The following is a 24094-nucleotide window of genomic DNA, read 5'->3' as shown; positions in this document are numbered from 1 at the left end:
ATCCTCCACGAGCCGATACTGGAATTCTCTCAATTTAACCATCCCTAAACGCCGAGCCAAACGAATAAGGTGCTCTTTAACATGCACATAATGAAATCGAACAATTACAACTGGATGTTTAGATGAAGAACTTGGTGATCAGCGCATAATTCTAAGGGCACGATCAAGTAACGGAAGACTGTCTGGGAATACAGAAGGGAACGCATCCTTTAAAAGTTGAGCAAAATACTTCGAGGGGTCCCCTTGTTCGATACCTTCCGGGAAACCAAGTATGCGTAAGTTTTGTCTTCTAGACCGATTTTCAAAATCGACACTCTTGGCTTTATGTATTTCCAACTGTTTAATCGCCGAAGATAATTTCTGCTCCAGTTTCTCGATTTTCAAGTCTCGCTTCTGAGCGTCCACTTGCAGAGTTGCGATTAGAGTTTGATGCTGTTTAACTTCATGATCAATCTTATCCTGAGAATCCTGGAAAGCCTTTAAATCTGCTTTGAAAGTTTGTCATTGTTCTTCAAATTTTTCATTCAAGAGCTCCAATATCGCATCATAAGTCAATTCAGTACGCTTAGGATCAGTCTTTTTTTTCCTTCCATTGCCATTGGAATCTTTCCCAGGGTCTCACCCTTTAGATCTTAAAGCCATTTCAGTACTCATTTCTTCAAAATTCAGAGTACCCTCTTAAAGATAAGTCCAAAAAAGTAACAAGAATCTTCTGGTGTAGGTAAAAATAAGTTAAATAAGGGTGATCATAGGTTAAAAAAGTAAAGGTTATGGAGCGAATCTAAAACAGTGCTCACTCCATGAGCGTCTCCTGGTGACCTCCTGACTTTTATGTTGGCTTTGGCTTCTCTTGCTAGCCACTGTTGTGTCATCTTGCCTTTAGAATACTTCTTCCTCTTTGGGATGTATATATCCTGTGCGTTCTGAATTGCTTCCAGAAATTCCTGCAATTGCTGCTCTGTCATCATTCTTGCCAGTGTTCTTTTCCAGTTAGTTCTGGCCACCTCCTCTCTCATGCCTTTGTAATCCCCTTTACTCCACTGTAATACATCAGACTTTAGCCTCTCCTTCTCAAACTTCAGGGTGAATTGGATCATGTTACGATCACTCATGCCTTAGGGTTCTTTTACCTTAAGCTCTCTAATCAACTCTGGTTCGTTGCACAACACCCAGTCCAGAATCGCTGATGCCCTAGTGGAATCAACCATGATCTACTCTAAAAAGCCATTTGGAGGCATTCTAAAAACACCCCCTCTTGGAATTCTGCACCAACCTGATTTTCCCAAACTATCTGTGTATTGAAATCCCCCATGACTATTGCAACATTGTCCATTTGGCATGTATTTTCGATCTCCTGTTGCGATTTGTATGCCACATCCTTACTACTGTTTGGTGTCTGTATACAACTCCCATCAGGGTCTTTTTACATTGCATTTCTTTAGTCCTATCCACAATATCCAACATCTTCCGACACTATATCATCTCTTTCTCATGATTTGATTTCATTTTTTACCATCAGATCAACACCACCCCTTTGCCTTCCTCCCCATCCTTTGGATACAATGTATATCCTTGGACATTGATTTCCCAGCTATAACCTTCTTTCAGCCATGATTCAGTGATGCCTACAACATGATAAACGTCAATCTGTAACTGCGCTACAAGTTCATCTACCTTATTTCATATATTGCGCATATTCAAATGTAAAACCTTCAGTCCTGTATCATCCTTTTCAATTTTGTCCACCTTTCACGTTGCAACTCATCCTGCTGACTGCGAATTTGCCCTATCATCAGCCTCTCCTTGCTAGGAGTCTCACTATGCACTGCCTCTGTTTGTGTACCAACTACCTCATCTTTAGCATTATCACTGTTGTTCCCATCGTCTTGCCAAATTAGTTTTAACCCACCCAAACTGCTCTAGCCAACTTACTCACAAGGATATTGGACACACTCAGCTTCAGGTGTAACCTGTCCCTTTTGTACAGGCCATACTTTCCCCAGAAGAGATCCCAATGATCCATAAATCTGAACCCCTGCCCCTGGCACCAGTTTCTAACCACACATTCACCTACTCTTAACCTCAATGGCATGTGGCACAGGCCGCAATCCATAGACTCTAGAGGTCCTGTTTCTCAGCTCCCTAAAACTTCTCTTCAGGATCTTCTCACCTGATGTACCGATGTCATTGGCGCCAATATGTACCAAGACATCCGGCTGCTCACCCTCCCCCTTTAGAACGCCATGGACCTGATCCAAGACATTCCTGACACTGGCACCAGGGAGGCAAAATACCACCCTGATGTCTCTATCACAGAACCTCATCTCTGTTCCTCTGATCAAGGAATCTCCTGTCAACACTGCAATCCTCTTCACCTTTCTGAGCCCCAGCACCAAACTCAGTGCCAAAGACTCAGTCACTGAGGTTCCCCCTTGGTAGGTCATCCCCCTCAATAGTATCTAAAGTTGTATACTTATTATTGAGGGGAGTGGCCACAGGTGTACACTGCACTGGCTCTGCATTTCCCCTCCTTCTCTTGACAGTCACCCAGATACCTGACTCCTCCAATCTCCTCCCTGTAGCTTCTGTCTATCTCCTCCTCATTCTCCCGTATGAGTCGAAAGTCATCGAGCTGCAGTTCCAGTTCCTTAATACGTTCTCTCAGGAACTGCAACTCAGTGCACCTGGTACAGATGTGGTTATCTAGGAGACTGGCAGTCTCCCAGACTTCCCACATCCCACTCTGAGTACAAAACACTGCCCATGGAGTCATTCTCACTGAACTATGTAGCCCTAATGGATGAGGAATGAGCAAATAAGAACAGAGAGAGAGTAATTTACAAGATGATTTACTTCACCTGAGCCTGATGAGCCAAAGCCTCTCTAAACACTGGATGCACTCAAAAGAAAGTCCACTCCACCAGCACTTAAGTTATCTTTATTGACCCTTTCCAATGAATCCCTATTGTCGATTGGTTGCTCCTCTTCCTTTAAAATCTTGATTGTGTCCTGATTCAAAGGTAGCTCTTTGTATGCACCCCTGATGTGGATTGAATGAAAATATAATTGCTAGCATTTGTTTCTCTCAGAAACTGCAGTGATTATAATCTCAAATTTGGTAAGTGCTGGATCAAATAATCAATCTCTCAGTACAGTAAAATCCATAAATTCAAAGAATACTCTTGATATTTTCTATTAAATCTTTGTTAATATTGTAATCCCATTTAAGATGTTACTTGCCTTTTCACCATCATCCTCATCTGCGTGGGCTGAATCTGCATTTCTTTTCTCCAGTGTTAGTAAGATTCACAGGGTGTAAGGCACGTTCTCCTCATGGTAAAATGGCTTTGAAAATAGTTCCTACCAGATTGCTACAATTATATTTTTGGGAAGATTTAGACCATTGCATTTGTGTTCAGCTTTGCGAAACATACTTAATTTTGAAAGAGAAACTGAAGCTGCTTTCTGTGTTTTACTCAATCCATTTACTCTGTTACACAACTTTTATCCTGTTTGAGAATTGGAAGCAGAATGCCAAAAGGTCAACTGATATTCAGCGTTGTAGAGCTTCATATTTTCAGCATGGTAACTGCCCATGCAACCCTTGTAGCGGTGTGCTACACGCAGCGCTGCAATAACGACACGGAGTCGATGCGCTGCAGTTACAAAAGAGGTTTATTCAAACTTCGCGGCCTTCCTTTAAAGCCTTCCTGATCCCACCCTCCCCGGGCGGGAATGCTGTAGGGGGCGCGTAGTCACAGTCCCATCCCGCGTGCGGGCTTTTTCCCTGGTGAAGCAGGCTTGGCGCCCTCTTTGGGACCGGCCTCAATGCCGGCGCGCGCCGCTTTGTGAGCCGATTCGAGTGTGCTGGGAAGTGGGTCACCACATAACACCCCCCCCAGAACCGGCAATACACCCCCCAAATGTCCACAGTCTGGGTCGGACTCTGGGAGGTCTGCCTCTGCGCCGCGGTGCCGGAATCTCGACCGGCTGCGCCAAGTCCACATGGGCCGGTTTGAGTCGGTCCACCGTGAAAACCTCCTCTCTCCCCCCAATGTCCAGCACGAATGTGGACCCGTTGTTTCTGATCACCGTAAACGGCCCCTCGTAGGGCCGCTGTAGCGGTGCCCGATGTCCGCCCTGTCGTACAAAAACGAACTTACAGTTTTGCAGGTCTTTGGGTACACAGGTCGGGTTCTGTCCATGCTGCGAAGTGGATATGGGGGCCAGGTTACCGAGCCTCTCACGTAGTCTGCCCAGGACTGCTGCGGGTTCTTCCTCTTGTCCCCTTGGGGCTGGTATGAACTCTCCTGGGACGACCAGGGGTGCGTCGTACACCAACTCGGCCGACGAGGTGTACAGATCCTCTTTGGGTGCCATGCGGATTCCGAGCAGGACCCAGGGAAGCTCGTCCACCCAGTTAGGCCCTCTCAGGCGGGCCATGAGAGCCGACTTCAGGTGACGGTGGAAACGCTCCACTAGTCCGTTCGACTGTGGGTGGTAGGCAGTGGTGTGGTGCAGCTGTGTCCCTAAAAGGCTGGCCATAGCTGACCACAGGCTGGAGGTGAACTGGGCACTTCTGTCGGAGGTAATGTGGGCCGGTACCCCAAAGCGAGATACCCAGGTGGCGATCAGTGCCCAGGCGCAAGATTCGGAAGTGGTGTCGGTGAGCGGGACCGCCTCTGGCCATCTTGTGAACCAGTCCACGATAGTCAGGAGATGCCGCGCTCCTCGCAACACTGGCAAGGGGCCCACGATATCCACATGAATGTGGTTGAAACGCCAGTGGGTGGGGTGGAACTGCTGCGGCAGGGCTTTGGTGTGCCACTGCACCTTGGCCGTCTGGCAGTGCATGCACGTTCTGGCCCATTCACTGACCTGCTTGCGGAGTCCGTGCCAAACGAACCTGTTGGAGACCATCCGGACGGTTGTCCTGATGGAGGGGTGCGCTAAGTTGTGAATGGAGTCGAAAATGCGCCGCTGCAAAGCTGCCGGGACGACGGGGCGGGGTTAGCCAGTGGTGACGTCACAGAGTAGGGTCCTCTCACCTGGGCCTACGGGGAGGTCCTGGAGCTGCAAACCGGAGACTGCAGTCCTGTAACTAGGGATCTCCTCGTCTGCCTGCTGCACCTCCGCCAGTGCTTCATAGACTACCCCCTGGGACAGGGCTTGGATGTTAGGGCGGAAAAGGACGTCCGCCACGACATTTTCCTTTCCCGAGACATGCTGGACATCCGTCGTGAATTCGGAGATGTAGGACAGATGTCGCCGCTGGCGGGACGACCAGGGATCGGACACCTTCGTGAACGCAAAGGCAAGCGGTTTGTGATCTGTGAACGCGGTGAAGGGCCTACCTTCCAAGAAGTACCTGAAATGCCGGATTGCCAGGTATAGCGCCAACAGTTCCCGGTCGAAAGCACTGTATTTGAGCTCGGGTGGTCGTAGGCGTTTGTTGAAAAACGCCAGGGGTTGCTAGCGACCCTCGATGAGTTGTTCCAGCACTCCACCGACTGCCATGTTGGATGCGTCCACTGTGAGGGTGGTAGGGACGTCCATTCTGGGGTACACTAGCATCGTGGCATTTGCCAAGGCTTCTTTGGTTTTAATTAAAGCAGTGGCGGACTCCTCATCCCAGGTAATGTCCTTGCCCTTACCCAACATCAGGGCGAACAGGGGGCGCATGATTCAGGCAGCTGAAGGGAGGAAGCGGTGGTAGAAATTTACCATAGCCATGAATACCTGAAGGCCTTTGATTGTGTTGGGGTGGGGGAAATGGCGGACCGCGTCTACCTTGGCGGGCAGAGGGGTTGCCCCATCTTTAGTAATCCTGTGGCCCAGGAAGTCGATGGTGTCGAGCCCGAACTGGCATTTGGCCGGGTTGATTGTCAGGCCGTATACACTCAGTCGGGCGTAGAGTTGATGGAGGTGGGACAGATGCTCCTGACAACTGCTGCTGGCTATGAGGATGTCATCCAAATAGATGAAAGCAAAGTCCAGGTCGCATCCCACCGTGTCCATTAACCGCTGAAATGTCTGTGCGGCATTCTTCAGGCCGAATGGCATGCGGAGGAACTCGAAAAGGCCGAACGGGGTGATGAATGCCGTTTTGGGGACGTCATCCGGATGCATCGGGATTTGATGGTATCCCCGGACGAGGTCTACCTTGGAGAAGATCCGTGCGCCATGCAAGTTTGCTGCAAAGTCCTGAATGTGCGGCACAGGGTAGCGGTCCAGTGTTGTAGCCTCGTTCAGTCTGCGGTAGTCGCCGCATGGTCTCCAGCCCCCTGTTGCTTTGGGCACCATGTGCAGGGGGGAGGCCCATGGGCTGTCGGACCGCCGTATGATCCCCAATTCCTCCATCCTCTTGAACTCCTCCTTCGCCAGCCAGAGCTTGTCCGGGGGAAGCCTTCGAGCACGGGCGTGGAGGGTTCGTCCTTGTGTCGGGATGTGGTGCTGTATGCTGTGTTTGGGCATGGCTGCCGTGAACTGCGGTGCCAGAACCGATGGGAAATCCGCCAGGACTCTGGTGAAGTCGTTGTCGGACAGCATGATGGAGTCTAGGTGTGGGGCCGGCAACTGGGCTTCACCCAGGGAGAACGTTTGAAAGGTCTCGGCGTGGACCAGTCTCTTCCTGGGCAGGTCGACCAGTAGGCTGTGAGCTCGCAAAAAATCCGCTCCCAGGAGCGGTTGGGTTACGGCGGCCAGTGTGAAGTCCCATGTGAACCAGCTGGAGCCGAACTGTAGCCGGACCGTACGGGTGCCGTAGGTCCTTACTGTGCTGCCGTTCGCGGCCCTCAGGGTGGGACCTGGTTCTGTGTTGCGGGTGTCGTAACTCGTCGGAGATGCTGTCAACCAAAAAGCAGCGTCCCGACTGCTTGTCCCAGACATACAGGAGGCTATCCCGATGGCCAGCCGCCGTAGCCATCAGCGGCGGCTGGCCCTGGCATTTCCCGGGAACTTGCAGGGCGGGCAACAGCGGCGGGCTTCTGCGCCCCACCGCTGGTGGTAGAAGCACCATTGTTCGTTGGGCTCTCCACCCCTGCCTCTGGGGTTAGCGGGCTCTGCGGCCGGGCCTGGTCTGGTCTGCTGCTGGGAGCGTGGCCTGGTGATCTGTGCGACGGATGCCCCACTCTCCTTCTTGGCTTTCCACAGCAAGTCCGCCCGGGCCGCCACCTTCCGAGGGTCGCTGAAATCCGCGTCGGACAGCAGCAGGCGTATGTCCTCGGGCAGCTGCTCCAGGAACGCCTGCTCAAACATGAGGCAGGGCTTGTGACCTCCGGCCAGGGACAGCATCTCGTTCATCAAAGCCGATGGTGGCCTGTCCCCCAAACCATCCAGATGCAGTAAGCGGGCATCTTGCTCACGCCATGAGAGTCCGAAAGTCCTTATGAGCAAGGCTTTGAATTCTGTGTATTTGCCGTCCGCTGGGGGCAATTGTATGAACTCCTCAACCTGGGTGGCTGTCTCCTGGTCGAGGGAGCTCACCACGTAGTAGTAACATGTGGAATCCGCGGTTATCTGCCGAATGTGGAATTGGGCTTCTGCTTGCTGGAACCATAGGTGAGGTCGCAGCGTCCAGAAGCTTGGCAGTTTTAACGAAACTGCATGAACAGATGCGGCGTCGTTCATCTCTGGTCCAAATATCGTTTGGGCCGTCAGGCTCACCAATTGTAGCGGTGTGCTACACGCAGCACTGAAATAACGACGCGTAGTCGGTGAGCTGCAGTTGCAAAAGAGGTTTATGCAAACTTCACGGCCTCGCTTTAAAGCCTTCCTGATCCCGCCCTCCCCGGGTGGGAATGCTGTAGGGGGCGCATATTCACAGTCCCGTCCTGCGCGCGGGCTTTTCCCCTTGCTGGTGAAGCAGGCCTGGCGCCCTCTTTGGGACCGGCCTCAATGCCGGCACGCGCCACTTTGTGAGCCGGTTCGAGTGCGCTGGGAAGTGGGTCGCCACACCCTGTTGTTTTGATTAAGGATGCTGTAGCCACAATAACACAGAAAATTATTCCAGAATGAAGAAATTAATTTTGGCCTACAGGGAGGAAGATTATTTTTAAAGAAAGGCCTTGAATTTATTTGTTGCCCTTAACAAGGCTATAGTATTGAAAATCCTGGATTAGTTTTGGAATAGCAGACACTGTTAAAATGTAGCTGTAAAACTTGATCGACCTTCACAGGCAAAGCCCTCCCTAACACTGAATACATTTACATGGAGTGCTGTCACAAAAAGAGCAGCATCTATATCATTATAACAAAACCACCATCCACGCCATGCTGTCTTCTCACTACCTCCATTGAGCAGGAGATACAAAATCCTTAGGTCCCACACCACCACGTCCCAGAACATTTATTACCCTGCAACCACCTGCCTCCTGAAACGGTATGAATACCTTCAGTCACCGCTACTCTGAATCAACTCAATGACCTACAAAACTCACTTTCTAAGGCTTCTTACAACTTGTTCTCAGTATTACTTTCTTTTATTTGTGCTATTAGTCTTTTGCACATTGGTTGTTTCTCCATCTTAGTTTATGTATAGTTTTTTGTAAATTCCATTGCATTTCCTTTATTCCTGTACATGCCTGCAAGAAAATGAATCTCAAGTTGGTCTTCTAGTTTTTTGTAGAACATATAAATTTGAAAGAAATATGTAGAAGAATTCTATAGCTTAAGATATACAAGTTAATTTTTTGAAAACCTCATGGGAGTTGTAACACTTCTGACTTCCAGTTCCAAGCCAAATTTTTCATGAGAGGGGAGGAGCATTTACATGTCATTCCTTTAATACTGCAATGTATATTCAGCCTGAATTTTCTTATTCAAGACCTTGGGGAAGGAAACAAGTTTACAAGCTTCCACATCAGGGACAAGAAAATTATGCAAGATTGTTTGCTTACTATCATTGCTTGAACTAGTGGCTTTAAGAATTTAATCTGATAATACATTTCCATGATTGTCCTGTTCCTCACATTTCTTTAGTGCAGGGTTCCCAACCTTTTTTATGCCTGGACCTCTAGCATTAACCGAGGGATCTGTGAACCCAGGCTGGAACCCCAGCTTCTGAGGAAGTTCCTCAATGTCTTGCTTGGAAATAAAGTGGGACAGAAGTTTGGTTGTGGTGTGAGTTTGAGCAAAGAGGAAGAAAATCTGTACAGAAAGCATCTGCAAATTGTAATGCAAAGGATGTGGGATGAAGAGGAAGTCAGAAAAGGGAAGAACTAGATGTGAGAAAAAAGCATTGCTGTCATATGCTCCAGCTTCACTGGAAGCCAAAGCTCCTGTTCTGCTCCTCCCATGAACTGCTGCATCATCTCATCAGTGAAGTAAAGGCTAGTCGTCCCAAGGTAACTGCCATGTGCTACACACCTCCTTTCTCTGCAAGAAAGAGGTACATGTGTTAGTGTCAGTTTTATGATCTGTGACTGAGGTGCCTGTCTCTCTGTGGATGTATGCATGTAGGAAAGAGTTGTGAGTGTGATTGCATTTTATTAATTTTCATTCAGGATGTTAGTGTCAAGAGCAAGGTCAATACTTAGTGCCATGCCTGCTGCTTATTTGATTGTATCTATTGTTGGTATAATGTCTGCAAGCACCGCGAGTCTGTGGGAGAGGTGAATAATATGAACCGAAATCCACTATACTATCGGAAGTGAAGCATGGGGGCGGGGGAGAAGAGGCTGCTGTGGCAATCAGTGAAACTGTAATCAGTGCAATGGTGATGAGAAAGATTTAAACAATGCCCTTACCTATTAACAGATAAACTACTTCCAGCAGTAAATCCATGACCTGTGGGACAACCGAGTCTATAATTTTCATCAGACATAATGTCTTCCAGTGCCTATGTGTCAGTTGCCTGGATATTTTCCTACTCCCTAACGAACAGAAGGTGTCTCCCTTTCCCTTCGTGCACTGCACACGACAGCCAGTCCTCCAATAGAGCCGCAGAACGCTTTGGTTCTCTCCTTTATCAGCCTCGCTGCGGCAATGATTGACAGCAACCTCTCCTTCAAAGCTGCCTTTCGATTGAATTGTAGCTTCTGGAAATCCACTAACGGAGCCAATAGACCAATGCCATCTGCAATAATCGTTTGAATAGACAGGCAGCACACATTTTACATGCTGTCTGTAACATTTCTAAATTGTATAGAAATCTTACGCAATGAATTTCACATCATCTTTTCACAACCCTCTGGGTCCATGTAGTGACTACTGAGCCACATACATTTTGAAAGCTTTATGTTTGTGCCAAGTTAAACCTAATTTTATTTCATTGCTTTCCCAAGTTGTTAATATCGTTTTTTTTAAATAAATAGCATGAATACAATACACATTTGGAACATCTAACCTAATTAGTCTTAACAGAGGACCTTTGTAACAAACAGTTGTTCACCTACATAGTGACTTCTGCCCTCTCCCTTCCAGTCAGGATGGTGCTGAGCTGCTGTCTCCATCACAGTCATGGCTCGGACTTAATTGTTTTTTAGTTGTTTTTTCTTAAATCATAGTATGGTTTTGGGGACTGCAGGAGGTAGGGGTCAAGTTAAGGTTTAGGCACAAGCATGTGTGGGAATTGGAGGTCAGCCTGGAATCTAGCCCTCCATATTCCAAAGCCAAAGGCCAGTGACGTGGATAAAGGACATCAGTGAGGACAAGGGCTGGTGGTTCCCTCAGGTAGGTAAGTGGCATGTTCCGGGATCTAAGTTCCATGCAGGCAGGAGGCACAGGGGCCAGTGAGCCACTAGGTTATGCAAGTCAGCAAGACCAGAGTTTGAGGCCTACTCTTCAGGGTCACATCATGGGTGAATCCAGAGTTTGAGGCCTGGAGTTTGGTAACCTCAACCAGGGTCCTTAGGATACTGAACATTAAAGCCCAAAGGCCGATCAGAAGTCTGGAAGTCAAGGCCCAGTAGCTGGAGCCCTGAGTCTGCAGGTTCATTTGAGCATTAAAGCCACATGTCTATGAATCCATGAGCCTGTTGGAGGCTGGAAACCAGAAACAGCCTTTCCTGTGGATGGAAAGTGGTGTGTGTGGGTGGCTCGGTGGGTGAGAGGGAGGGTTGGGGTTTGTCTTGTTGTTATTGTTTCATTACTTACTCTGTTCTGTGTTGTCCTGCTGGGCATTGTCGGCAATGGAAATGTGGAGCTTGTTTATGTTGTGTATTTAATATTTCACTAATATGTGTAATATTGTAAATACATTGTTTGATTAAGCATTCTATGTTTGCATCGTTCATTACGTGTTATATGTAAGAAGTACATGAATGGCTTACGTTATCACATTACCACATCATATGCGCTAAAAGTAAAAAAGCATAATTAAGACACACATTCCCAGCTCCTTGTTTTGGCTTTCAAATCAAATAGTTTTATGTTTTGGAGTTACAAAATATAACCGTGGAAATGAGAAATTTTAAATGAACCTGAGATGACTACTGACTTGAAAGGCAATGAGAAGTTCGAGTTTTTTTAAAAAGGAGTCATGTAAAAACAGGGCATGCTTCTTTGGGGAAGAGCAGAGACAGTCGAGTTTTAAAAAATGCAGAAAACAGACAAAATTCATGGGTTCGTAAAAAGTGAGTACAGGGTGATAATAATCATAAATGCTTTAAAAAAAGCAGATATGGTTGGCTACATTGGAAAGGTAGATGTGTTCAATTGCACAAGAGATAACTGGATTTGTATACCGGGTGAATTGAGTTGTATTTTAAGGCAAATGAAATACCCCATGAAAGGCCAGTGCCACTTTTGCTGAGTTCATTGAGTTTAAAGGCATACTGTTTCCTTAGAAGTTTAACTGCTCCAACCAACTCAGCTAAAATGAGCTTTGCTGAAGGGTGCGCCACAGTGTTGCCTGTTTATAGCTGCCAGGAGAGAGGTGTCGAAGACAGTGCGCTAAACCAAGGGCAGTGTCCACAGCATCTGGGCTGGAGTTGGTGTCACCCTCCCAATATTTGCTCAGCAGAAGGCAAGCTCTGTTGGGGATGACTGAAGATTTCAATGGACTGAAGGATCTGGAACATAAACTGCATATTTTGCGTGGTTGCAGTTTGCTGATATTCTGTGTATGCAGGGACTGAGCGTCAAGCTGTGGTGTTAACTGGGAAAGGCATTGGAGGCAGTGGGGTGCAGTGTTCAGGCTGCAGTCAGTGCTCCCCCCCCCCACCCCCACCCCCAGTACTCTGTTCTGGTTAACTGTAGATAGATGTCACGAGCTTTGGACTCTTTTATTGTGTGATTGTGATGCCATTTGTGCTTGCTGTCTTCTTTGGGCTTTGTGACACGTGTGACCGTTTTGCACCTTGACACTGAAGTTATGTTTGGTTTGGCTGTATTCATGAGTGTTCATGTATGGTTGAATGGCAATTAAACTGGAATTGAATTGAATATTACATCAAGTGACTTGGCAGAATGGCTATTTTGTATTATAAGATGTAGTGACAGAATTCGGCCATCTGGTCCATGAAGTCTTCTCTGCCATTTCATCATGGCTGACCCATTTTTCCTTCTGCCCCAGTCTCTGCCTTCTCCCCGCAATCTTTCATGCATTGACTAATTAAAAGCCTATCAAACTCTGCCTCAAATATACCCAATGAATTTGCCTCCACAGCCACCTGTGGCAAAGAATTCCATAGATTCACCAGTCTCTGGCTAAAGAAATTCCTCCTCATCTCCACTCCAAATGCATACCCCACTATTCTGAGGCTGTACCCTCTGGTCCTAGCCTCCCCCACCATAGAAAACATCTTCTCCATATCCACTTTTTTGAGGCCTTTCATCATTCCAGAAGTTTCAATGAGATCACTCCTCATTCTTGCAAATTCCAGTGAGTATAGGCACAGAGCCATCAACCAATCCTCATATGGTAACCCTTCCATTCCCTGAAAAAATTATCATGAACATCCTCTGAATCTTCTCCAATGCCAGCATCCTTTCTTAGATAAGGTGCACAAACCTGGGTGGCAGTGTGAAATATGAGGAGGATATTAAGAGAATGAAGTGTGACTTGGACAGGTTGGGTGAGTGGACAGATGCATGGCAGATGCAGTTTAATATGGATAAATGTGAGGTTATCCACTTTGGTGGCAAGAACAGGAAGGCAATTTACTATCTGAATGGTATCGTTAGGAAAAGTGGAAGTACAACGAGATCTAGGTGTTCTTGTACATCAGTCACTGAAAGCAAGCATGCAGGTACAGCAGGCAGTGAAGAAAGCTAATGGCATGTTGGCCTTCATAGCAAGGGGAGTTGAGTATAGGAGCAAAAAGGTCCTTCTGCAGTTGTACAGGGCCCTGGTGAGACCACACCTGGAGTATTGTGTTCAGTTTTGGTCTCCAAATTTGAGGAAGGACACTCTTGCTATTGAGGGAGTACAGTGTAGGTCCATGAGGTTAATTCCCGGGATGGCGGGACTGTCATATGTTGAAAGATTGGAGCAACTGGGCTTATATACACTAGAATTTAGAAGGATAAGAGGGGATCTGATTGAAACATATAAGATTATTAAGGGATTGGACACGCTAGAGGTAGGAAACATGTTCCTGATGTTGGGGGAGTCCAGAACCAGAGGCCACAGTTTAAAAATAAGGGGTAAGCCATTTAGAACAGAGTTGAGGAAAAACTTTTTCACCCAGAGAGTTGTGGATCTATGGAATGCTCTGCCTCAGATAGCGGAGTCAAGGGATATGGGGAAAAGGCAGGAACCGGGTACTGATTGTGGATGATCAGCCATGATCACATTGAATGGCGGTGCTGGCTCGATGGGCCAAATGGCCTACTCCTGCTCCTATTGTCTATAAAACTGCACAGAATGCTGAGGTCTCACCAGTGCTTTGTAAAGTCTCAACATTACATCCTTGCTTTTATATTCTAGAACTATTGAAATGAATGCTAATATTGTATTTGCCTTCCTCACCACTGACTCAACCTGCAAATTATGCTTTAGGGAATCCTCCACAAGGACTCCCAAGTCCCTTTGCACCTCAGATTTTTAAAATTTTCTTTCCATTTAAAAAAATAGCCTATGTCTTTATTTCTTCTACCAAAGTGTATGACCATACACTTCCTGACACTGTATTCCATCTACCACTACTTTGCCCATTCTCTAATCTAAGCCCTTCTGCATCCTCTCTGCTTCCTCAGTACTACCTAACCCTCCACCTATCTTCATTTCGTACCCAAACTAGGCCACAAATCCATAAATTTCATCATCCAAATCATTGACGTATAATGTAAAAAGAAGCAGTCCCAACACAGACCCCTGTGTAACACCACTAATCACTGGCAGCCAATCAGAAAAGGCTCCCTTTATTTCTGATCTTTGCCTTCGGCCATTCAGCCACTGTTTTATCCATGCTAGTATCTTTCCTGTAATACCGTGTGCTCTTAACTCGTTAAGCAGCCTCATGTGCTGTACCTTGTCAAAGGCTTTCTGAAAATCCAAGTACATAATATCCACTGATTCTCCTTTGTCTACCTTGCTTGTTATTTCTTCAAAGCATTTCCAGCAAATTTGTCAGGCAAGATTTTCTCTTAAGGAAACCGTGCTGACTATTGCCTATTTTGTCGCGTGCCTCCAAGTACCCCAAAACCACATCATTAACAGTCGACTCTGATGTCTTCCCAATCACGGAGGTCAGAATAACCGGCTTATAATTTCCTTTCTTCTGCCTCTCTCCCTTCTTGAAGAGTGGAATGACATCTGCAGTTTTCTAGTCCTCCAGAACCATACAGAATATATTAATTGTTGAAAATCATTACTAGTCCCTTCTCAATCTCTTCAGCCACCTCTTTCAGAACCCTGAGGTGTAGACCATCTGGTCCATATGATTTATCTAACTTCAGACCTTTCAGCTTCCCAAGCACCTTCTCCTCACTTAATAGCAACTTCACTCACTTCTGTCCCCACCCTCAAACTTCTGGCATAGTGCTCGCGTCTTCCACAGTAGAGGTTGATACCTATTCAGTTCGTCCTCCATTTCCGGGTCCCCCATTACTATCTCTCCTGCGTTATTTTCCAGTGGGCCGATATTTCCTCTCTCCTCTCTTTTACTCTTTATGTGTCTGAAGAAACTCTTTGTATCCTCCTTAATATGATTGGCTAGCTTACCTTTGTATTCGATCTTTTCCCTCTTTATGACTTTTTTTAGATGCCTTCTGTTGGTTTTTAAGAGCTTCCCAGTCCCCTAACTTCCCACTAATTTTTGCTCTATCATATGCCCTCTTTGGCTTTTATAACCATATAACAATCACAGCACGGAAACAGGTCATTCCGGCCCTCCTAGTCCGTGCCGAACTCTTAATCTCACCTAGTCCCACCTACCCGCACTCAGCCCATAACCCTCCACTCCTTTCCTGTCCATATACCTATCCAATTTTACCTTAAATGACACAACTGAACTGGCCTCTACTACTTCTACAGGAAGCTCATTCCACACAGCTATCACTCTCTGAGTAAAGAAATACCCCCTCGTGTTTCCCTTAAACTCTCAAATCATGTCCTCTCGTTTGAATCTCCCCTACTCTCAATGGAAACAGCCTATTCACGTCAACTCTATCTATCCCTCTCAAAATTTTAAATACCTCGATCAAATCCCCCCTCAACCTTCTACGCTCCAATGAATAGAGACCTAACTTGTTCAACCTTTCTCTGTAACTTAAGTGCTGAAACCCAGGTAACTGGCTTTGACTTCCCTTGTCAGCCACGATTGCACCATCCTGCCTTTGGGATGCTGCTTATTTGGATGTATCCATCCTGCATCTTCCAAATTGCTCCCAGAAGTTCCAACCATTGCTATCATCGCTGGTAGCTTAAAGGATTTAGGAGAGCTAGGAGGTGACAAGAGAAGGCCTTGGGAAGTAAGATTAGAGAAGCCCCAAGACATTCTACACATACTTGAAGAACAGGATGACCAGAGTGAGTGTAGGACCAAACAGGGATAAAAGAGGAAACGTGCCTGGAGTTGGACAAGGCAAGGAATGAATGCTTTGCTTCAGTGTTCACCAGTGAGTGGGACATTGACAAGTGTAAGGGAAGCATAGAACAGGTTAATATGCTGGAACATGTCAAGGTTAAGAAAGAGGCAATGATGGAACTTTTCAAAAATGTTAAGATGGATATATCCCTGGGCTGGATGGAATATACTGCAGGCTATTAAGGGGGACATGCTTGCACCGTTGGCAATTATCTTGGCTGTGTGGATTCGGTATTGGCTTGCCCACTGACGGCAGACGGTTGGAGTAGATGAATTGCATTCTGCCTGCAGGTCTGTGATTAGTGGTGTCCCTCAAGGAACTGTTCTGGGACCTCTGTTCTTTGTGATTTTTATGAATGACTTTGATGAGGAAGTAGAAGGGTAGGTTAGTAAGATTGCAAATATCTTAAAGGGTGGTGTGTTGTAGATAGTGTGGAAGGTTGCTATAAGTTACTATGGGACATTGACAGGATGCAGAGCTGAGTTGAGTCCGGCAGATGAATTTCAATCCAGAAAAGTGTGATACACTTTGGAAGTTTGAACTCGATGGCAGAGTACAAAGCAAATGGCAAGATTCTTAGCAATGAGGAGGAAAAGAGAGAGCTTGGGGCCAAAATTCCCAGATCTCTCAAAGTTGCCACACAAGATGTTAAAAAGGCATATTGTGTGCTGCCTGGCCGGCTGTGTTCCACCAGCATTTTGTGTGTGTTGGCCTTCATCAGTTGGTGGATTTAGTTCAAGAGCTGTGGATTAATGTTGCAGCTCTATAAAAACTCCAGTTAGAACATTCTTGGGTAATGTATTCAGTTCTGGTCCTCTCATTATAGGAAGGAGGCTTTAGAGATTTACCAGCATGCTGCCTGGATTAGAGTGCATGTCTTAAGAGGAAAGGTTGAGCAAGCTAGAACTTTTCTCTTTGGAGAAAAGCAGGGTGTGAAGAGATTTGATATAAGTGTTTTAGATAAAAGGTATAAACAGTGGACAGACAGCACCTTTTCCCCAGGGTGGCAATGACCAATACAAAAAGACATACTTTTAGGGTGATAAGGGAAAGTATGGGGTGGTTGTAGATTTTCAGAGAAGTTCTTTACACAGAGAATGGTAAGTGCTTGGAATGCCCTGCCCGAGGTGATGGTAGAGGCAGATACTTTTGGGACATTTAAGAGACTCTCTGATAGGTACATGGATAGGAAAATAATGGAGGGCTATGTAGGAAGGAAGGGTTAAACTGATCTTAGAATAGGTTAAAATTTCTGCACAACATCATGGGATGAAGGGTCTGTTCTGTGCTGTATGTTCTACATTCATAGCTCATTCCTTATCATGTTTGCCATTCAAAGCTACAGATCAAGTTTCACAGCACCAGAGTACTTCCAAAAAATCATATCTATCATTAAAAAAGAAAAGAGCCATAAATAAATTTAATCATATCGTAGAATTGTTCCACTAAACTAACAGCAAGAATTAATTCCTACAGTGTGAAATTAAGATTCTTTGTTAGTTTCTAGTATTATAAATGAAAATGAAAATGTGCTGAGCTTTCTTGTGCGTACACTGAAACAGGAAGGCAGGGCCAACGTAGGCAGCTGCTGCCAGTCATCTGCAGGGTTTACTGTCGGGCATAGATCTGGCCATCTCAGAGTGGGAGGCTCTGCTGCCTTGCTACTGGATGAAGTCAGTAGTGTGAGGCAGTGGATTGCATTCTTGCCTTTTACAAAGCATAAATTTGGCATCGAGCCACCACTTTTTATAAAAGCAACATCCTGATGATTCAAGTGTTGTTTCTTCCTTGAATACAAAGGGATTTCTGATCCACAAACAGCTCGTTTTAAATGGAATGTGATCTCAGCTGCTGGTTCACTAAAGATGCTGAAAATTTAAGGTAATCTCAGCCTCAATAATTTAGTATCTGGCTAACAGAAATCTAAATCAGCATGATTTTGTATGTATTCTTCTAGACTTCTCTTGATAGCAAAATCCTTTTAATTTGTGCTTTTTTAAAGTTTGTGATTATGTAATCTGCAAAACGTTTGAAGCTGAAAATTGAACCTGTCATTTAATGCTCTTATTAACAGTAGAGCAGATACAGGAAACTGATTATAGATTATGCAAATTTTACAACATGAATAGATAAAAAATAGTAATTAGTTTTAGTGTACATAAAGATTTGCTTTTGATGATTTTTTTAATCTCTTGTTCAGTTTCTTTCCTTATGTATTCTAAAGGAAAGGATGATTACAGATCCTTACCATTGTTGCTGTGAAACTCACAATGGTGTTCAACAGCAGCCTGTGGTAGCTGTCCTTCAGATTTTATCTTACTCCGTGATAATGTATGCAATGTTTGGCATTAACTTCCTCCTAAATAGTACTGGAAAGAGACTTAAACATATGTCACAATGGTTCCCTGTAGGAGGCTAGCGCAGAATTTGCAGAGGCCCTAGCTGAGATATATAAAACATCTTTAGCCATGGGTGAGGTGCCGAAGGACTGAAGGATAGCTAATGTTATTCCGTTGTTTAAGAAAAGCTCGAAGAATAAGTTCGGAAGTTATAGGCTGGTGAGCCTAACACCAGTAGTGTAAAGGTTATTGGTAGATATTCTAAGGAACCAGATATATGAGTATTTGAACAGACAAGAGACTGATTAGGGACAGTCAACTTAGCTTTGTGTGTGGTAGATCGTTTCTGACCGATCTTATAGAGTTCTTCGAGGAAGTTACCAGGAATGTCGATGAAGGCAAGACAGTGGATGATACCTAATGGACTTTAGCAAGGCCTTTGACAAGGTCCCACATGGCAGGTTGATCAAGAAGGTTCAGTTGCTTGGTATTCATGATGAGGTAGAAAATTGAATTTGACACTGGCTTCATGGGAGAAGCCAGAGGATGGTAGTAGATGGTTGCCTCTGACTAAAACCTGTTTCTAGTGGTGTGCCACAGGGATCAGTGCAGGGTCTTTTGTTGCTTGTCTTCTAGGTCAACAATCTGGATGATAATGTGGTAAACTGAATCGGCAAAGATTGGGGGTGGAGTGGACAGTGTGGAAGGCTAACAAAGCTTGAAGCAGGATCTGGACCAGATGGAAAAATGAGCTGAAAAGTGACAGAAAAGTGACAAGTGTGAGGTGTTGCACTTTGAAAGGACCTACAAGGGTAGATCTTGCACGGTGAGCAGTGGCGAACTCAGGACTGCAGTGGAACAAAGTGCAGATCCATAATTCCTTGAAAATGGCATCATATGTAGGTAGGGTTCGAAAGAAAACTTTTGGAATATTGGCCTAAATAGATCAATGTTATGAGTAAAGGAGATGGGATGTTATGTTGAACTTGTATACGAAGTTGGTGAGGCCTCATTTGGAGTATTATGTGCAGTGTTGGGCATCTAGCTACAGGAAAAATGTCAATAAGATTGAAAAACGTGCCAACTAAATTGACAAGGATATTGCTGGCAATTGAGGACATGAGTTGTAGGGAAAGGTTGAATAAGTTAGGACTTTATTCCCATAAAGATACATGGAAATTTGCTAGAGGTATACAAAATAATGAGTGGTAAAGAAAGGATAAATGCAGGCAAGCTCTTTCCATTGAGGTTGGGTGAGACTGGAACTGGTGGTCATGGAGGTCATAAGTAAGGGTGGTGAAAGTGGGGATTGAGCTGCCAGCACAAGTAGTGGATGTGGATTAGAATCAACATTCAAGAGGATCTTGGATAGATACAATGATGGGAGGGGTATGTAGGGCTATAGTTTGGGTGCAGGTCGATGGACTGGGCAGATTGATGGCTTGGCATTGACTAGATGGGCTGAAGGGCCAGTTTCTGTGCTGCAGTGTTCTATGATACTATGACTTTTATTGCAGACATAATGAAATGAGTTTCAGCTTTCTATTCTTGTTACATTGCGCAATATATTTGGTGTATGTGCCATGCCACGTGTATGAAATGAAAAATATGCACATTGAGGGGAAGGGAAAGCTAAGTTTGCTTTTAAAGTATTTTATGTAGATCAAATTAATTCTCTCCGCTTGGTTGTTTGGTTGTTTTATATTAGTGTCAACTGTTAGAACGGGTTTCAATTCTCACCACTGTCTTTAAGAAGTTTGTACCTTCTCCCCACCACCAAATGGGATTCCTCCGGTTACTCTGGTTTCTTCCCGCATTCCCAGTACATAAAAGTTAAGGTTAGTAAATTGTGGGCATGCTGTGTTGGCATCAGATGGATGCCAACACTTGTGGGCTGTCCCCAGCACATCTTAGAACTGTGTTGGTTGTTGATGCAAACATTGCATTTCACTATGTTTCAATATACGTGTGAAATATAAAACAAGTCTTTTCTCTTTATATTTACTACAAGTGAATTCTAATTAGATTTCTGGTTTCCTTATCCCAGGGGATTTATTTTATGACAACAGATATTGTTGTGGGGGATTGCAATTTTCCTCCTTTTCCATAAAACTAGACAAAAGTGAATAGATGTAACTTTTCTATTCTCCATCCTGAGTGTCCAAACTTTGGAACTCTTTCTGTGTTCACTTGAATGTGAATAATGTCTTGCTTTTAACACTTTTTTTTGTTTTTCTAGTCACTTCCTTGAATTTTAATAAATTTTTACTACTGCATCTATTGGCAATTAAAGCACGATGAATGTTTGGGGTTTTGGCATAAAACTATTCAGTAAGGAAACCAGAAATAACAAAATTGTAAATGTAATATGTCTCATAAACTATTGGTTCTTGAACCGGGAAATAACTCTACAGTAACTAGCTACATGAACAAAGCTATGGGCTGAAGTGTTACGTTTTGAAGCACATTGTGAAATTGATAATCCAGTTTTCAATATATCCAGTAGATACTTCAAGCTGGTACAATACAGTAACTTTGAAAGAGAATTGCTTTACAATCTATAGTTAGGTTTTTATAAAGAAGATTGTGTCATTTATATTTTTGGGAAATATTACATACCTGGAATGAAATAATTTCTGCGAAACAATAATATTATGAGATTTGGTCAAGGATCATAGATAAATTTATCTAATTAATTACCGCAAAGACAAAGGTATTCCCTTCACCAATTTTGTACCCTTCCCTCAACATAGCTTAAATTAAACCAGAATGTTTATTCAGTCAGTGCCTTAATGAGGGTCACATGACTGGCCACAAGAACAGGAAAAGATTTCATAGACTCAAGAGATTACGTAGATGCTGGAAATTCAAAGCAGCACAACCAAAATGCTGGAGGAACTCAGCAAGTCAAGCAGAATTTAAGGAGTGAAATATACAGTCAATATTTTGGGCCAAGACTCTTCATCAGCACTGAAATGAAGAAGTTTACAATCATCTTGGTTTGAGATTATTTGTAATGTTCTAACTGCTATTCTGATTTAGGTTCATTCATACAATACCCAAGATCAAAATCTGGAACTTTATAGTTAGGTAAGGCCATACCAATACAATGAACAGCACACTCATTTAATTTTAAACCAGAAACTTAATGCCAGTTGATCAAACAAATTACCAAGCTGAAAATTATACCATAACAAAGCAAAGTAAGCCGTTTAAATAAAGGAAACAAAATTGGAAAATAAACCATTTTAATAATTTGAACTAAAATGTTAGTAAGATTTAGTAATTTATTTTTTTCGTTTCCAATTGCATTTAAATAAAACTGTCAGTTTTATCTCAGAGATACCAATTCTTTCCGAGTCCTAATCTAGTAATATTAATCACTTGATAAACCATTCATTGCTGTACTATTTAAATACCCATCCCAACCCTGCCATTAGCAAGACATTCCCACCTAAACTTTATATAACATCTTTTAAATCCAGTGAAGACACTCACAGGTAGTTAAGTACTTTCAGAGTGTACTGGTTTAGACTCATAAACAGAGAATGTAGACTCCGTGGCCACTCCATTAACTACACCTGCTTGTTAATGTAAATATCTAATTAGCCAGTGATATGGCAGCAAGTCAATGCAGAAAAGGTTCAGGTTTTGTTCAGACCAAACATCAGAATGGGGAAGAAATGTGACTTAGATTGTTGGTGCCAGGTGATTGTTGGTGCCAGATGGGGTAGTTTGAATATCTCAGGAACTGCTGATTACCTGGGATTTTCACACTCAACCCTCTCTAAAAATTGCAGGGAATGGTGCAGAAAACAAAAAAAAACATCAGTGAGCGCCAGTTCTGTGGGTTGAAATGCCTTTATTCCTGAGAAGAATGGCCAGACTGGTTCAAGGGTGACAGGAAGGTGACAGTAACTCAAATAGCCATGTGTTACATCAATGGTGTACAGAAGAGTATCGGTGAATGCATAACACATCGATCATTGAAGTGGATAGGCTGCACAGCAGAAGACCACAAACATAAACTCAGTGGCCACTTTATTAGGTACAGGAGATAGCAAATGATTAGATAATCAATCGGTTCAAGAAGACAGCTCATAACCACCTTCTCAAGGGCAACTAGGGAATGGGCAATAAATGCTGGCTTAGCTGGTGACACCTACATCCCATAAATGAATAAATATTAATAAACAATAACCTGTTTTTTTTTGTGCTCTGCATCAAGGTGAAGGGGAGGATTTGGAAATGCCATTGATATTTCTTACATGATATCTATCAGAGCTGCTTTAGTTTAGCTTAAAATTTCATATAACAGGAATTCCTTCCTCAGTACTACATTGATTGTTTGGTCAAAAATGTGGATTGGAACTCTACCCGCAATCTTTCAGTTTTGAGCCAGAAGTGGCTTCACTGAGCTAAGGCTGATATTCTGTCATTGTGATCAGTACAGATAGCTTCCCCTCCACCCACCCCACCCCCCATGCCCCTCCAAATCCAGCTGTCTGCCAGTGTTGCCGGGCAGCTAATAGATTGGAAGTGCGTACGCTAGGGAATAACCATGACAGCCCAATTTTTTTGTCCTTCCCAGCAAGTGCTTTATGTTTATATTCATACAGGAGTTCATGAGCTGAAAAAGGTCCAACAAGAATCTGCTTTTCACTGCTCTTTGATACTTTGCTGAAGATTCGTTGTGTCACACCACTGCAATGTTCCATTGCATTTAAAGTGATGTTTCACAAGTTACAAGGTAAAGATAGATGTATGAAAATACTGCAGTAATCATCATGAGTGACTTAATGGTTTTAACACATAATTACAGATAATTGTTATTAATAAATGATTTGTAGTTAATAGCAAAGAAAACCATCCTGGTATATTATCATTTATTTATAATTAATGACCTCGTATTCTTAATGGAAAAGAAGAATCAAGGGAATAAGGAAAGAAGTTAGAGTTAGGGCAGAGCTCAAACCCTGAAACCATTTCTTTTTTTCTCTCTCTCTCTTTTCTCTCTTTCTCTCTGTCTCTTTCTTTTTTTCTCTCCTCCCACCCCCCAGGAAATCATTCAGTCTTCCACAACTAGAAGCACCAAATGAACCATGAGATCTGCAATCTGCAGAGGGCCAGATGAATGGCATTGAGGTCTGTAGACCAAATAAGATACAAGAGGTCAAGGTACGATCTCCAGGAAGCCAGCACATGGGCAAAGCGGTAATTCCAGACCAAACTTGAATCAATGAAGAATGCTTGAGAGCTGTGGTAGGGCATGAATACTATTACTTCTTACAAAGTAAAATCAAGTGATATAGGCGACAACGGGGCTTCATTTCCAAATGAGCTCAATTCCTTCTATGCTTGCTTTGACTATCCAAACATGAAAGGACCATAAACTATCATAGCCTCCTTTGACCCTGTGATCTCGGTCTCTGAGGCCAATGTGAGAGCATCCTTCAAGAAGATGAACCCACAGAAATTACCTGACCCAGACAGAGTACCTGGTCAGGTATTAAAGACTCGGGCTGATCAGCTGGCTGGCATGTGAACCAATATCTTTAACTTCCTACTATTGTAGGCTGAGGTACCCATCTTCTTCAAGCAGGCTTAAATTATATTAGTGCCTAAGAAGAACGTGGTAACCTGCCTCAATGGCTATCGTCCAACAGCACCATGATGAAGTGCTTTGAGAGGTTGATGAGGGAACATATCAACTGCTGCTTGAGAAGCAACTTGGATCCAGTCCAATTTGCCTACCAGCACAACTGATCCTCAGCATATGCTGT

General features: G+C 44.3%; 1 protein-coding gene across 7 annotated transcripts in view; it reads left to right on the top strand.

The window, feature by feature from the left end:
* Positions 1-24094, top strand: part of LOC140739162 (long-chain-fatty-acid--CoA ligase 6-like) — a 120687-nt gene that overhangs the window by 22344 nt on the left and 74249 nt on the right. The window contains exon 2 of one of the 7 annotated variants that reach the window (XM_073067184.1): positions 23372-23489. The exons of 4 other annotated variants lie outside the window; for them this stretch is intronic. Coding sequence is in view for 1 of the 3 variants with exons in the window: in XM_073067182.1 (XP_072923283.1) it covers positions 23558-23573 (16 nt within the window). In the remaining 2 variants the exon portion in view is untranslated. Of the gene's footprint in view, positions 1-17719; positions 17854-23371; positions 23574-24094 lie in introns of those variants that run through there. 2 more of the 7 variants (XM_073067182.1, XM_073067183.1) reach the window with 2 other exon arrangements.

This window comes from Hemitrygon akajei, chromosome 15 (assembly GCF_048418815.1).
Source record: "Hemitrygon akajei chromosome 15, sHemAka1.3, whole genome shotgun sequence".
Taxonomy (NCBI): Eukaryota; Metazoa; Chordata; class Chondrichthyes; order Myliobatiformes; family Dasyatidae; genus Hemitrygon; species Hemitrygon akajei.
The sequence above is the reverse complement of the archived record's forward strand: the minus strand, read 5'-3'. Positions and strand labels throughout refer to the sequence as shown.